Source organism: Anoplolepis gracilipes, chromosome 2, assembly GCF_047496725.1.
Source record: "Anoplolepis gracilipes chromosome 2, ASM4749672v1, whole genome shotgun sequence".
In the NCBI taxonomy this organism is placed as follows: domain Eukaryota; kingdom Metazoa; phylum Arthropoda; class Insecta; order Hymenoptera; family Formicidae; genus Anoplolepis; species Anoplolepis gracilipes.
This window is the reverse complement of record NC_132971.1, coordinates 9557015-9574655: the sequence shown is the minus strand read 5'-3', so window position 1 is coordinate 9574655 and position 17641 is coordinate 9557015. Positions and strand designations below refer to the sequence as shown.

At 37.2% G+C, this 17641-nt stretch overlaps 2 protein-coding genes across 2 annotated transcripts; one reads left to right on the top strand and one right to left on the bottom strand.

The window, feature by feature from the left end:
* The first annotated feature begins 1390 nt into the window (after positions 1–1390).
* On the top strand, positions 1391–2944 carry LOC140676597 (uncharacterized). Its single transcript, XM_072911798.1, has one exon. The coding sequence runs from the start codon at positions 1463–1465 to the stop codon at positions 2279–2281; it is 819 nt and encodes a 272-aa protein (XP_072767899.1). The 5' UTR covers positions 1391–1462; the 3' UTR covers positions 2282–2944.
* A 1059-nt stretch (positions 2945–4003) lies between these two features.
* On the bottom strand, positions 4004–5626 carry LOC140663049 (uncharacterized). The gene has a single exon (XM_072886909.1). It carries the CDS (start codon positions 5380–5382, stop codon positions 4297–4299), a length of 1086 nt encoding a protein of 361 aa, XP_072743010.1. The 5' UTR covers positions 5383–5626; the 3' UTR covers positions 4004–4296.
* Between the last annotated feature and the right edge of the window lie 12015 nt (positions 5627–17641).

Here is a 17641-nt window from a genome sequence, read left to right as displayed (position 1 = left end):
TCCGCGTATCATTCTCGTCGCGAAGCCAATTGCGTCGCATGGTTTGCTGAAGAATTAAAAAATTTAGCAACGCGCGTGAAAACAATTTTATCTACAAATCTTCCCATGATAAATTTGACGCGTGAAGAATTGGAAAAGTTTAACAGCGCTACTCAATGTCACATATGTGAGAAACCATTCGTGGAAGACGATACGCGCGTACACGATCATTGCCACCTCACTGGGCGGTACAGAGGTCCCGCGCATTCAAATTGCAATCTAAATTATAAGGAATCCTTTTATATTCCAATTATTTTCCACAATTTATCCGGTTACGATTCACATTTTATAATCGAGGAATAGCTACAGCGTTCGAAGGAAGAATCGATCTACTTCCGATAACTAAAGAAAAATACGTTTCATTTACGAAAGATGTTAAACTTACGGAAGACAATTCGCGAAATCACGTTAAATTACGTTTCATCGATTCTTTTAAATTTCTCACAACAAGTCACAACAAATTAGCATCTTTTCTCAGTAAAGATAAATTAAAAATTTTACAATCTGAATATCAAAATTTGCAGGTAGAAGACTTTGATCTGTTAACGCGAAAAGGTGTCTTTCCGTACGAATATATCGATTATGTAGATAAATTGCACGATACATGTTTACCTCCGCGCGAATTATTTTACAGTTCCTTGACCGATGACACAGTATCCGAGAGCGATTACGCGCACGCCGAGACTGTTTGGAACCGATTCTCCATTAGAACGCTAGGCGAATATAGCGATCTATATTTAAAAATCGATGTCTTGTTATTAGGCGATGTTTTTGAAAATTTTCGTGACAATTGTATCAAGAGTTACGGGCTCGACTCTGCGCATTATTATACTCTGCCCGGATACACGTGGGATGCCATGTTGAAGCATACAAATATTAAGTTTGAATTGCTCACTGACATCGATATGGTAATGTTTATAGAACGAGGTATACGCGGTGGTTTGAGTCAATGTTCCAACAGATACGCGCATGCTAATAACAAGTACATGCAGTCATACGAGCCATTGAAACCGTTATCGTATCTAATGTATTTCGATGTAAATAATTTATACGGATGGGCAATGTGCCTTTGCCTTACGCTAGTTTTCAATGGGTGGACAATATATACAATTTTGATCTATCATCGATCGCGTCCGATTCGCCTACAGGCTATATCCTCGAAGTCGATCTCGAGTACCCGCAACATCTTCACGACGCGCATACTGACTTACCGTTTTGCTCGACGCGTGACAAACCACCCGACAAGAGAGAGAACAAGTTGCTCGCGACCTTATACGATAAGAAACGATACGTAATACACTACCGCAATCTGCAGCAATGTACGCGACACGGTCTTCACGTTACAAAAATTCATCGCATATTACAATTCGCGCAATCTCCATGGTTACGTACATATATTGAATTAAACACGCAATTTAGAACAATGGCGAAAAATGATTTTGAAAAGAATTTATACAAATTAATGAATAATGCAGTTTTTGGCAAAACGATGGAAAATGTACGCAATCGCGTAAATGTAAAACTTATAACAAAATGGGACGATAGGTACGGCGCAGAGGCAATGATCGCGAAACCAAATTTTCATAGCAGGAGCGTTTTTTCGGAAAATTTAATCGCTGTGGAATTGCGTAGACTCGAGGTGAAGTTTTACAAACCAATCTATGTAGGTATGTGTATACTTGATGTATCCAAGATGTGTTTGTACGAATTTCATCACGATTACATGATTCCAATGTATAAAGAAAAATGTAAAGTCATGTACACCGACACGGATAGTCTCATATATCACATTGAGTGCGAAGACGTGTACGAGAATATGAAGCGCGACATCGGCAAGTTCGACACGAGCGACTATGCGATAGACAATGCGTACGGTATACCGCTCGTGAATAAAAAGGTACCGGGTCTGATGAAGGATGAAAACAACGGTATGATAATGACAGAATTTGTCGGGCTTAGAGCAAAAATGTATGCGCTAAAAATAGATGGTAAAAAGGATACGAAAAAGATAAAAGGTGTCAAGAATAGCGTCGTCGCGAAAACGATAACATTTGACGATTACATGCAGTGTTTGAACGAAGGAATTGAAATGACGCGACAGCAATCGAGTATAAGATCAAAAATGCATAAAGTATATACCATGCGGCAGAAAAAAATTGCTCTAAGTCCACATAATAAACGGTATATAATACCTAAAAGTATCGATACGCTACCATGGGGGCATTACAGAATACCGTTGTAAAAAAGAAAAAAAGTGTATATATTTGAATATTATATATATTTATATATGTAAACTTTATATAATATTTGTTATATTTTTACAATACATTATTTTTATGTATCCAAGAATTCCGTGAACTATCGAATCCCAACCATTTCACAAAAACTTCATCCCCTCTCTTCTTCAATATCTTTTCCACAAGATATATATCGGGATTAGCAACGCGTTGTAGTTCGTATTCGTAAAATCCACCGGCGACGGGATTTCCGCGCGAATCTTTTAATATATATGTCACGGGATTAGTTTTCTGTATCTTAACAATTTCAAACACTTCGGTGGTCCAATTTGGTGTGTAGCCTTTTTTGAATAAAGTCTTGAATTTACTCACGCGCACCGAATCGCCTATTTTAAATTTCGCCAGCGCCGCAATCTTTACGTTGCTGTACACCGTATGTAAAAGTTTCTCCGCGACGGCTGGAGTAACATCGACAGGTCTCATACCGATAGTGCGATGTTTTTGCGTGTTGTACTCTTCAACGAGTCTCGATAGTTCGTCGATCCACTTGTAGTTTCCATTGAGCGTAAACATTTTCCACATTTTATTCTTCAAAGTACGATTGAAGCGTTCCACGATCGAGGCTTTCATGACGGAATATGTCGAATAATGATTAATATCGTGTTTCTTCATGAGGTTTTGTACATTTGCATTGTAAAATTCTTTTCCTTGATCGGTTTAAAAATTTTTCGGGCATCTCGCATCGTCTCGAATTATCTCTGCAATCGCATCGGCCGTCTCGTTTCCACCTTTACTCTTGAGCGATACGACCCACGCATACTTGCTCAACACATCGATAACAGTGAGTATGTAATTGTATCCTTTGTTGACTCGAGCATACGGACGCATCTCGACGATGTCGGCTTGCCACAGATCATCGTATCCCCGCACTATGACGTGTCTTCGGGGAAAATTTTTTCTCGCTGGCGCGTGCAGCTCGTTTACCAACTGCCGTCTCTCCAAACTATGTTGATTCTTTGCTTTGCCAGTTTTTCTCGATGGTTGTTTGTTGTTTGCTTTTTTATCACTCATTTTTCGTTTATCGTCCTTTAAGAGCCGTTCTTTAAGTTCCGTTTTTTCTATGTTTTTTTTATTTTTTCACGTTTTCTAATCCGTTCTTAATCCGTTCTTGCGTTGTTCACCGCCGTCCTTCACCCATTCGAAAATCGTTCTTGACCCGTTCGCAGCCTTTTTCACAGTCGTTTTTGACTCGTTCGTAGCCGCTTTTGACCCGTTCGTAGCCTCGTTCACAGACGTCTTTCGAACGATCGTAGGAGTTCTTGAGTTGTTTGTAACCTTGAGTGTAGCCGTGAAGAACGTGTTCGTAGCCTCGTTCACAGTCCTGCTTGAGATGTTGATAGCCTCGTTCGAGGCTGTTGTTGTTGTTGCTGCTGCTGCTGCTGCTGCTAGGTCGTGCACTATCACTGCCACTCATTGTAGTTAGATAGCAGTTCGGTAATTCTTCGTAGCGGTTCGATAATTGTTCGCAGCCGTTCGATAATCCTTCGTAGCTGTTCGATAGCCGTTCGATAGCCGCTCCTAACCCGTTCACTGATGCTCATTCGGGTTGATAGCCGTCTCTGAGTTAGCGTTAGCCGCGCGTTGAAGATTGTTTAGCGCAATCTGTAATGCTCGCGCGTCCTTCTCAAGCGAAGTAAGCTTTTCGTCTGATTCTTTCTGTCGATTCATTAATCTTTTAACGCAGGACTGCACGTACAATTTGTTGACGGCATCGGTTTCAGCCTCAGGTTGCGCTACACGACGAATCTTACGCGACCTCGCATCGAAGTCTGTAACGACGCGACACAGAGCGTTTTCGTGCACATAACTTTTTACCAATCTATCCCAAGAGCCGTTTGTACCGGTTGCATCATTTCTTGAATCGAATAAGCCAAACTTGTTGATAGGCATTTTTTTTTTCCGACGCTTCGTAAAGTGTCACGCGACGCTGATCGACTGATTAGTTTTGTCGATACATCATTCAATTTATAATAAGACCATCTTCGCGAAGTTCTTCGATAATCGACATGATTTCATTGTCGTGAGCATTGTTACCGGCTCGACGCGAAGCATCCAGTAATCGCAGACGATCTACCAACTCGTTTGGATCGTTCCAATGCACGTAGTCGATCTTATTGTCGTTTAGAGTCATAGCGCGCGGTAGTATACCCTTTCCAGCTTTTCTGCTAGACAATAACGGCGCAATTACATTTTTATACTTATATCCTTTAGTCCCTAATACTGGATTATGTGCTTTGTTCCCACGTTTATGCGCATTCGTCGCTAATAATATACTTTTATATTTAAGCAAATCATCTTCGGTGTATATTTCATCGTCGGGGATTTTTTTGAAAATTAATTCATAGAGACCAGGCGTTCCTGTATATTTTACTTCATTGATAATTATATTATCATTTTTGTCTACGTCAAAATGTTTATCACCGAGCATTATTCCATCGTTAGAAAACTTAATGCCGTACACATAATCCATAGCTTTATCTTTATCTTGATTCATAACAGTTAGTATATATTTTTGTCCGAGTGGACCTAAATGCTCTCGAAATATGTTTACACCTGCGGACGTTTGCAATTCACGTTGTACCGTCGTAACCAACGAATCGGGTGTGGTTTCAAAAATTTCGTCGACGGGTGGTTGCTCGTACGATAATTGACGCGGTTGCGCAATTTCTATCTGAGTAGATGTGTCCGGTATCGTTCGTCTTTGATTAGGTGTAGAAGTTATCGGCAAATCATTTAATGAGACGTTTAATCGTTTTTGCTTTGAGCTCAAATCATTCAATGAGATTCTTGGTCGTTTTTTAACTTTAATAATTTTCTTTTCCACATGGTCTTTTTCGAGTATATCGAACGGCTCGATTTTCGATACGTCGGATTCTACATCGATGGTATTTTGAACAAGCTGTTTTAGAGGCTCGCTAATCGGTTTAAACTGTTTCTCCAACGCTACATCTTCCTCAATTTTACCAGTTTTTAACGCGCGATATTTTTTGCGAATTGACTCGCTCGTCTGTACAATTTTTCGCGCAATCTTTTCACGATCACTCATGTTTTTTTTTTTTATGTAGACGTTGCTCTGTCAATGTTTCGATAGCAACTGATCATTTTACGGTACCGCAAATTCATTAAAACCTCTTCTGTAACGTCCATTGTTCATTGAACTGTCTTTGTCAATTACTAGAAATCCATACTTGTGCTGCCAACATTTTTGGCATAACGCGCAAAAATCATCGTACGACATATCAGTATTTACATGATCGTTGTACACATGTCGCAAGTTTGTACCGTCTTGTTTAAATAAAATCAACAGATTAGCATTGTCGTATTGCGTATAAGATGCTTGGGTATCTTGGCATACGTTTGACAGAGATAGAAACAATCGACGCTTGAGTGTCGACCCATTGAGAAGTACTCTCTTATCGTATCTTGCTTGTCGCATGCCACGTCATCGAAGATAAAAACCGAATTCGGAAGCGCCTCTCTCGATGAAATGACATCGCTGTTATTAGAGAACGTAAAGTAACCAATTTCATCTATCGATGATAGTAAATTTTCCAAATATTGATATTTTGGTTGTTGAAGAGATTTTGAATATATGTATAAATTTTCAAAGCGTATGCCATTTGGACTTTCTATCAAGCTTATCAACAAGTTAGTTTTACCGCAATTCGAAGGGCCGCAAATGAGACCGCGTATTGTATTTGGTAACATTTTTCCATGTTTGTGTATTTCTTTTTCAGGCATTAGTCTATTGTCAAAATTTGTTACTTTAATTACCGTTGGTTGTAGCACGAATCGCATGACTTGTCTAATCAGACTTAACGATACTTTATGAGGAGGAGGAGGGTGAGGAGAGCCTATTTATAGATGCGCATCAAATCGAAACCGCTCAGTGTCAAACATGTTTCTTTCACTGTCGGATGACTGTGATATTCTCAACCTTACCTCAGAACAGTTGCAATATATACCGAAGATAATTTTATTGAAACAGTTTGGTCGTTACGTGGAACATCTGTGGGACAAACTTCCGGAATATATAAAGGCTGATTCGGAGGTTCAGACCTATCGTCGCTGTTTCGAACATTACAATCGACCGTGGCAACGAACGCACATTGACGGTCCAGCGCCGATGATAAAAGATTGTTACGAATGTCAGCGAAAACCGTAAGAGGCTGTGGTCTGTTGAATCGCGCGATAAACGCACTCCCTATCGAATTACATATTCCTGGATATCAGTTTTGCGGACCGGGAACTCGTTTACAAGAACGATTGGTTAGAGGCGATCGAGGCATCAACCCATTGGACGTCGCGTGTCGCGAACACGATTTAGCTTACTCGCGAAGCAACAACCTCGGCGAACGACACGTAGCGGATAGTATACTAGCTGCGAGGGCGCGAGAACGTATTACCGTGAAAGATTCGAATTTTGGCGAAAGAGCAGCCGCCACGGCCGTTTGGATGGTCATGAAAGCAAAGACGAAAATGGGTATGGGGATGAAAAAGTCGTCGACAAAGAAAAAGATTACGAAAAAACGAATACTTCCGGTAGCGAAACGCGGAGGCGTATTACCGATTCTACCAGTGTTGGGTGCTCTCGGATCTCTGATTGGTGGAGCGGCTGGTGTAGCGAAGATGGTAAACGACGGAAAATCTACGCAACGTCAGTTTCAAGAGATGCTACGTCACAATCGCGCCATGGAAGGTCGCGGATTGTATCTCGCGCCATACAAATACGGACGAGGAATCTCAATGAGAAAGAAGAAGAAAAAAAAAAAACGTCAAAGAGACACTAAAAATGCCAGAGGGTGCAACTACCAACGTACAACTGCTGCAACTAGCAAAACGTATGCGTATTCCGTATTTTAGAGGCGTTTTTATGCGTGACTCATTACCGATCGGTGGTGTATATCGAAACGAGAGCGGTATCATAAATTTGGATAACGCTAAAGGCTCGGGTACTCACTGGGTAGCGTATGCAAAGAGAGGGAATCGCGCTATATATTTTGACAGTTTTGGCAATCTTCGCCCGCCGAATGAATTGATACGATATTTAAATGTGTCAAAAATAGATTATAATCATACATCCTATCAAACTTATAATCAAAGCATCTGCGGACAATTGTGCTTGCAGTTTCTCCGAACGGTCGATGCATGTGAATTTAAATAAAAATTATATATTAAACATATATATCGCTATGTATCTTCTTTATAAAATCCTATCCTTCTTCATGTATATTATATAATAATAATAATAATAATAATAATAATATGTTACATTGATATATTTTTTAATCGAAAATGTATAGTTTATTGGAAATGTGTCAAGAATACTTTTAATATCTTAATAAGTTATATTTCTTTTACTGCAGCCTTCTCCTTTGCTCTCTCTCTCTCTCTCTCTCTCTCTCCTTTCCTTACACATCATACTCTCCTTATGCTACGTCTATAGCGCTGCCCTTTTCCCACCATTATGCTCTCCTTGTCCTACGTCTATAGCGCCTTCCTTCTTACACCACGTCGTACTCTCCTTGTCATACGCTCTATTGTGCTCGCAGTTTTTCCGAGCGGTCGATGCACGCGAATTTAAAGACATACATTCCGCTATTTAATTTAGTATTCGTTAAACAGTTTGGTCAACATGTCTATGACATTCACGCTGACTGGGAAGAGCAGCGTTCTCGCGGCAAATTACTCGCCCACCGTAGATTTAAGCGATGGTGAATACGAACTCGGTCTAGCGGATTTTGAGAGTTATCACACGATATCGAACGTGAATTCCTCGAATAATAAATTTTACTTTGGCAAAGACGATGCGGAAATTACGATTCCCGAGGGATCGTACGAGCTGCAAGCGATACATGAATTTTTGAAAAAAACAATTTCACGAAAACGTTCGCAACACGCAGTTCGTGATGGTGATAAAAAACAAACTGACGACGATGACTTCGAGGCTGGAGAATGGCCGATAGTGCGCTAATTACAATACGATGCGGAGTGAGATCAAATGCGCCTACAGAATAAATTTTAGCAAGCCTAACAACATTGGATCGCTGCTAGGATTCTCGAACCGTATACTGCAGCCGCGAAAATGGTACGAGTCGGACGTGCCGATTAACATTATCAACGTGAACATTATCCGCGTCGAATGTAATGTCACCGCGGGTGCGTACAACAACGGTAAACTCGTTCATACGATACATGAATTTTCACCGAGGGTACTACCAGGATATAAGATATCGGAAACACCGGCGCACATCATTTACCTACCGATCATCGTACGGAGCATTACGGATTTAACGTTACGCGTTGTCGATCAGGAAGGACGATTACTCGATTTTCGAGGAGAAGAGATCACCATTAGAGTGCATGTACGACGGCGACAAAATTAGCTTGTGATGCTCGTGCTGAACGGATCGAAAGACGTGAGAGACAACACAATTTTTACGACGCTCGTGACGACAACAACAACAACAACAACATCGAGATTTGCTAATACGCAATCATCTTGCGCTAAGAAAAAGAAATTGAACGCATCAAACGTTGCGTTTTTACAATCTTTGGGATTCGCGGTGCGAAACATTTGAACGATGACTGACATTCTCAACATCGCGGACGAACCGATCTTTGACGATCGCATCGTCAAGATTGAGACTCACGCATACAACCCATTCGCCAACACAACGTTCGGACACAGTGACGAGATAAGAATACCCATACAACAACAGGATCTGTATACATTACCGTACGAGAGTTTCTTATACATCGAGGGAGAATTGAAGATAAACAATCCAACTGACGGATCTAATGTGGTACTGCAAAATAATTGCGTAGCATTCATGTTTGACGAGATTCGATACGAACTCAATGGCGTGGAGATTGATCGCAACAGAAACGTGGGAATAACGAGTATACTCAAAAACTATGTAACAATATCATCCGATTAAAGCGTGATTATGAGAAATGCTGGCTGGAGTGATCCAACTACTGTAAATGGACATTTTAATTTTTGCGTACCGCTCTACATGTTATTGGGATTTTGCGAGGATTACAGACGCACAGTAATTAACGCTCGTCACGAGTTGATCTTAATACGATCGCGCAATGACAACAATTGTCTGATTGGAGCTTCGGTGGTGGAGCCTGTGATCAACATATTCAAGATACAATGGCGAATGCCACATGTGCTGTTGAGTGAAATTAAGAAGTTGTCTATGCTGCGCGCTCTGGAAAGCGGACGCTACCTCAGCATGGGTTTTCGCTCGTGGGATCTGTACGAGTTTCCGCTGTTGCAGCGTACAACCAAGCATTCGTGGGCCATTAAGACCGCGACTCAGCTGGAGAAACCACGATACGTTATCTTTGCTCTGCAGACAGGTCGGAAGAATGTTATGTTCGAGGATATGAGTAAATTCGACGACTGCAAATTAACAAACGTGAAACTTTATCTGAACTCGGAATGTTATCCGTACGACGATATGAATCTGGATTTCGATAAAAACAGATGGTCGATTCTATACGACACGTACGCGCGTTTCTGCAAAAACTATTACGGATACGAGTACCTCGAACCGAGCCTCACCATCTCACTGTTTCTACTTTACGGTCCGTTTGTAATCATCGATTGTTCTCGACAAAACGAATCGGTGAAAAATGCTACGTAGACGTAAGAATAGAATTTGATTGTAAAGAAAATGTGCCGGCAAACACTACCGCTTATTGTCTCATTTTGCATGATCGCGTTGTCGAATACAATCCTCTAACGAACGTAGTACGTAAAATTACATGAATCAACACTGGCAGGAACGCTCGTCTTATCAGCCAACCAACCAACGTTCGATTCTTCTGTAAACGAAATTGGAGAATCGCATACCGGATCATATAACATAAAAACTTGCGATACTCGATGATTAACGTCAGTCGTTCGTCGTCGTAGTCGTCAGTCGTTCGTCGTCGTAGTTCTCGCTAATATCTCTTCATTATGGTTGTGCGTTTATGGATCTTCAAGGATTTATTATCGATAAAAAATTTATCGTGAAAGAAGTTGCGATTTTGACGAAGGGATCTGTACTCTCTCATTATATTTTTACGAGTCTTACACCATTCCGTTTACTCACGAGGTCTGAGAGATCTCAGGTTGCATGGTTGGTTGGAAAACATCACAATCTGCAATGGGAAGATGGAAACGTTCCATACTACATGGCTAAACGTTTAATCACTGAGGCTGTGACGTTGAAAGATACATCTTCTCGAGTGTATGTCAAAGGACATGAAAAACGAGAATGGTTGGCAAATTTATTGGAAGACGATGCGAGAATCGGTCTTATTATCGAGACATTGGATAACGACTATGACGACGTTCCTGCTTTAGATAAATTAGATACTCTGCGTTGCGATAGACATGTACGAAATTGCGCTTTACAAAATGTATTTAAAATATTCAATTGGTGGTCGAATCATCATCATGAAGGTTCAATCAACCCATATTTACATTAAAAAACTATAGTTCAAGTATTATTTTCTATATTCTGTAATTAAATTTTTTTAATTTTAAATAAATTTGGAATTTTTATACATTTATATATTTCTTTTACTTGTCACCTTCTTTCCTTACCATCATGCTCTCTCCTTTCCTTACACATCATACTCTCCTTGTCCTACGTCTATAGCGCTGTCCTTTTCTCACCATGCGCGCTCTCCTTCCTCTCTATTCTTTCTCTCACCATGCGCGCTATTCTTCCTCTCTATTCTTTCTCTCGCACCCATATCTCCTTTTCCTACCATCGTGCTCTCCTTTTCTTATCGTCATGCACTCCTTGTCCTACACATACACCACATCGTACTATAGAACGCCTGATTATATTTATTATTTATAATCAAATTAAATATACATGATAATGCCCACCCACTATGCGACACGTTATTCTTTAGCGCAAACATTCGTACTGTCGGCGCGTTATTCTTTAGCGCAAACATTCGTACTGTCGGCGCGTTATTCTTTAGCGCAAACATCCTTACCGTCGACGGTCTGTTTATGTTATCATTTAGCCAAAAATTTTATCTCACGCTTTGTTGTATACATTTGTAACCGAATATTTCAATCGTCGTATACATTTGATTAGATTTCATCATACGGTGGCCACACACGGCGCTCGAGAAAGCACGTGGGGACGCGATTTTTAATAATTTCTAGCAGCCTTACATTGGCGCTTGCAAAATTACGTCACAAATACTCCCCTCCTCATTACGTTTTGCGATATTACAAATCTCCCTCTACCGCGTTGCGAACGCCTATAGCACCGTCTCCCTCTACCGCGTTGCGAACACCTATAGCACCTTCTCCCTCTACCGCGTTGCGAACGTCTATCGCATCGTCTCCCTCTACCGCGTTGCGAACGTCTATCGCACCGTCTCCCTCTACCACGTTGCGAACGTCTATCGCACCGTCTCCCTCTACCACGTTGCGGACGTCTATCGCACCGTCTCCCTCTACCACGTTGCGAACGTCTATAGCACCTTCTCCCTCTACCGCGTTGCGAACGTAATTATTTATTGCAAATATACATTATGAATAAACAGAGTGGGGTGATTATTTTATCTATAACAGTTGACATTCCTCTCTCTCACCGTCAGACCTCCGCAGTCAGTCGGAGAGGACACTCCCTCCACGTGCGGAACCATATGTATGGGCCCCCCCTCCCCCTCTAAATCAGGGGATGTTTAGTACCACCCTCCCCCCTTAATCTGAGGGTGAGGCATTTGGTACCTCCCCCTTCCCCCTCAGTCTAGGGGGGCATTTGCCCCTTCCCCGCGATTGAGGGGGACTCCCCCCCCCGTCAGTGCGGGGGGGCCGAGGTACCTCGCCTCGTCCCCCCGTTTACCTCACCCCCCCTCAGATCCCTGGATTAGAACTCTCTTATTATATCTACTCTGTAAGTATAATAATTCAGTAAGTATAATATTCCGTAGTTATAATTTACGTTAGATTATATCAAAATTAAGTATAAAATATCTCGTAAACAATTCATTTTTAGCCATTCTACCTTATAATTTTATAGAGAATGTTACGTAAGTATCAATTTATATAAAAAAATACAGTAATTTTATAAAAAAAAAAAACATTTAACATTGAAATCTTTTAAAAAAATATCAGTAGCGATATCTTCTGTTCCTCTTCAAGTCAAACAACTTTTTATTTGAAACATTTTGTTGTACAATAAAAAATAAAAATTATTTGAAGTGTAAGAGATAAATGAAACATCCTGTATACATATACAAGGTGGCACATTTTAATTTATCTATTTAAATATTTCAAAAAGTATGAAAGATACGAAAAAATGTTTCATACAAAAGATTTTTTACTTCGAGAGAAACATAAGATAATGTTATTGGTTTGACTTTAGATAGTTATTTGAAGATTACAAAGTTTCCTTCAAATTTCTTAAATGGAAATGCATATTTTTTAATGCATATTCTTGTAGCTTCTCTCAAGAGTTTTCTAAAATATTATAATAAAATATTTTTCTCTTAAGTACTTCTTGTATTATAAGGATTAAAGTTAATAATTTTTTGATATAAAATGTAAAATATTTTGTAAAATATTTAGTTTTTGATAATCTTACTTTAATACTTTTATGCACGGAATAATGAAACTAAGTACTTTATATATTTTATTATATCTTTTGAAAAGCTCTTGAAATACGCTACAAAAATTATGCATTAAAAATAAGAATTTCCATTTAAGAAATTGAAAGTGACCTTAATATGATTTTTAAACAATTGTCTAAGGTCAACCCAATGATACCTTATTCTTATGTCCCCCTCAAAGTTAAAAAACTTATGTATAAAACATTTTTTTCTACGACCGCTTCTTGTAAAGTTATGAGGGATAATAAATTAAAATTGTAGAGAAAAAGAGATAATAATGTAGCCTCCCAGTTTATTTTTGTGTAATAAAAAAATCATTAGACATTTGAGAATCAATTAATACACGTCATAAGGTTTTCTATTTCATTGGTTAACGATACTATATTTTGGATTAAATGAAATACTAAAAGATTTAAAGAAAACACTTTTCAGAAACACTGTCATAAAATGAGATAAAGTGCAGGTAATATAGACATCCCGATGACCATAAATATATGAATCAAAAATGATACTTAAACTTAGTACAAAATCAACATTTAGTAACTAAAGAAATTAAATTTTTATATATTAAGAATATTGTGTTGTCGGCTCTAGATATTATCAAATATATATATATATATATATATATACGAGTATTATATTGAATCGGCCAAAGGGCCACCGCGCGAAAATTAATTTTTTCGCGAAATTAAACTTGACAGACTGCCAAGATTTAATTAGAAATTGTGTCTTTTGGTTTGAGACTATCAATTCCTTGTTCCCCCTTTACCTCCCTGTAGAAAAATTGGCAAGAAAAATATCTGATAATATGTAGAGCAAACACAAAATTCTTAATATTTATTTACGTGCCTCGGCCTAAATTACGGTGTTATTTACCAACGGTTATAAAGCAAAGAAAAGTATTGGATCGAAAGAGTCTGAATAGCTTAGAAGTAAGAGCAGTCACCTGGCAAGTGAAAGACTCCTCGGGTTCGATTCTCGATTCAGCGACTTTCGGACCAATATTTTTCTCGTCAATTTTTCTACAAGGGTGATAAAGGGGGAATAAGGAATTGATAGTCTCAAACCAAGAGATACAATTTTTAATTAAATCTTGGCAATCTGTCAAGTTTCATTTTGCGAAAAAATTAATTTTTGCACGGTGACTCTTTGGCCGATTCAATTTATATATATATAATAATTCAAAACTTTAATATATATATATATATTAAATTTTTGAATTATTAAATAAATAAAATAATAAAATAAACATCTATAAGTAAATATCGTGATTTTACCTTCAATATATTCAAGACAACATGTTATTCTGTAATTTTAACAACTCACAGTTATTTAGAGCTCGATTTTTCAATAGTTTATGAAAAAAATTTCGATACGTTGAAAATTTTATTTATTACGTGCAATGATAAGTCTTTATAGTAATAACAAACGAATTATCAGACATCAACATTGTTTAATTTCTACTGTTTTAAGTTTTATATAATACGCAAAATAAATTTTGGTTAGCATTATTAGTTAATTTGATAAGTGAAGAGCCAATATATTAGCAGAGGCCACATTACCATTTTTCTCTCTACTCCCTGTATATAGTGTCCCATTTTAATTTCCGCAAGCAAATATCTCGAAAAACATAAAAGATACGAAAAATGTTTCAAATAAAAATTGTATGGTTTCAAAGAGGACGAAGATAATGATAAAGATTTAACCTTTTTTTATTTTTCGTGTTTACTACTAAGCCGAGCATATGTATGTACAAGGATAGTTTGAAAAGTTCGTGACCTAACATATAAATGACGCCAGGAGTATCAAATGATTATGATTTTTCACAAGTTTGAGCCTTCAGAGGGCCTACTATAAAGTTTCAGACAGATGCATTCAGTAGTTCTTTTGTTACGATCGAGTAAAGCAAGCAAGTTGTGGTAGTTCTCGAAAAATGGATAAAATCGAATGTCGTGCAGTGGTAAAATATTTTGTTATAAAAGGTTTATCGCCAACGGAAATAAAAAACGAGCTGGATTCCACTTTGGGAGACTCTTCGCCATCGTTTTCAGCAGTTAAGAAGTGAGCTGCTGAATTTAAACGTGGTCGTTTGTCAATTTATGAAGATGAACGTTCAGGTCGCCCAAAAATCGAGTTCTAAATAACTGTGAGTTGTTAAAATTACAGAACAACATCCTGTCTTGAATATATTAAAGATAAAATCACGATATATTTACTTATAGATGTTTATATTATTATTTTATTTATTTAACAATTCAAAAAAACTGAAGAAATCATCGCAAAAATCCATAATGTCGTGTTAAATGATCGAAGAGTGAAAATGCGTGAGCTTGTTAACATTGCAAATATCGCAACAGAGCGTGTTCATTGCATCTTACACGAACATTTGCATATGAAAAAGCTTTCGGCGCGATGAGTGCCGCGTTTGTTAACGGTTGATCAAAAACACATTCGGATGAACGTTTCTCAGGCGTGCTTGGACATGTTTCAACGCAATTCAACCGAGTTTCTGCAACGATTCATCACAGTAGATGAAACGTGGATTCATCACTACACACCAGAAACGAAACAACAGTCCAAACAATGGATAGAAAAATTGATTGATTTTACCCATTTTTCGAGAACTACCACAACTTGCTTGCTTTACTCAATCGTAACAAAAGAACTACTGAATGCATCTGTCTGAAACTTTATAGTAGGCACTCTGAAAGATCAAACCTGTGAAAAACCATAACCATTTGATACTCCTGGCGTCATTTATATGTTAGGCCACGAACTTTTCAAACTACCCTCGTATAGTATACTCCCCTCACGCTGCCAAAATGAGTCGAGCCGAGTCGAGCCTAGTCGCGTCGACTTCGTAAATTATTCGTGTGTATGATGAAATGAGATGTAGTTGCTCTTAGGCAAAAATTGCTGATAGTTGTAATCGACCAAGACCAATCAAGGTATTATATACTTTTTTGATACTGACGCGTATCAGATTAGAACGGATACGATATACATGATATATTTTTTTCTTTTTGTAATTGTGATGAATATAATTCTTGTCTATACGTGAAAAAATTTAATATTATAATTAAAGATTTTATAGTAGAAATTGTATGTTGCATTCTTAATTAATATTTAATTTTTTATATGTATTTAATTATAAATATTTCATGAAAAAAGTTGTACATATAAGTTGTAATATGTATATAAAAGTTAATTTTATTTTTTTATTAATTAACAATAGAAATAAAAATTAATTTTAATCTAATAGTACAAAAATTCAATTTTAATTTAATATTCTATATACTTACTTTTGTATAAATTTGCAGAAGTTTTAAAGTGCAACATTTTTTTTAACCTCGCGCAACATAACATAAGCTGTCATATTACAAAACAAGACATATCATTTCGTGTAACTTACCACATAACTCAATTTGATACATTCGAGATTTCACTATTATTTTTAAAAGAAAAAGTTTGTTTTATTTTATTAACTGATTACAATACATTGTTCCGTGTAATACATTTACATATATACAATAATAAATTATAATAACATCAAAATAATATAATTTTTCATTCGAGTTTAAGATTATTTTGTAGCATTTTCCAATAAAGCAGGTTTGATCAACTTGAGATCAATTAATGACGTGATTAACAATCACAGCTATTTATTCTCCAGAAAAATAGTTGTGATTGGTTAATGACATCATTAATTACTCTCAGATCGATCAAATCTACTTTATTATTCGAAAACGCTAGAAAAGGAAATATTACTTCTTGAAATAAAAAAGACGAAATAAATTTAACAAAAAATATATAAATAAAAACAAATTAACACGCAAGTTAACACGAAAATTCATTATAAAGCTTTTCATAGATTAATTAGAAAAATTAAATCTTTAAATAAATAAGTTTTTCTCATTGTAAAAATTCTTTTTAATTATTTATTAAGTATTATAAAACTCTATTTTTTCTACACATCTATATTTTTATATATAATAAAATATAATTTTCTAAAATTTGTATAAAAAAAATGAATTTCCATAAATACTTATACAAATATATCTTATACATATACATACATCTTGTTGTACATTATTTCTAAACATAATAACATAAAATAGTTTTGAATATACATATGTATATTTAAAAAACTAATATGTTGAAGTGTTAAGAAGAACACATATACACATTTTTTATTAGAAATATATTATAAACGAGAACTTGGATTAAGCAAGAAAGATCAAAAGTGAAACGATCGGAACAAAGAATTAATTAAATCTACGCGGTAAACATCGAGAACATCAAGTAAACCAAAATATGTTATTACACAAGTTACAATAAAAAATCTCACCAGTATATTCGATAACTTCGCAAAGACCGTTGAAATAATTAAGTAGATAGATAGATAAATTTATTCAAGTTGTTCTTAAGGTTACAGCTCATTTTCCTTTACATTCTCAAACAGCCACTTTTCTTACATCTTCTTACATCTAACTTATTCTAACTTATTCTAACTTAACCTATTTAAAATTATTAAAACTACCTCCCCCCCCGAGGACTGCGCGGCTGTCGTCAGCCCCCCAGTCCTCTGGGTCTCACACACACAGACACCTCCCTATCATGGGCTCCCGCTTCCTCTTGCCTTTAATCTCCATTGTAAGACAATC

Bases quoted from the DNA above. Each gene is read 5' to 3' on its own strand.
- LOC140663049 (XM_072886909.1), bottom strand. From the start codon at position 5,382: ATGAGTGATCGTGAAAAGATTGCGCGAAAAATTGTACAGACGAGCGAG.
- LOC140676597 (XM_072911798.1), top strand. From the start codon at position 1,463: ATGGCGAAAAATGATTTTGAAAAGAATTTATACAAATTAATGAATAAT.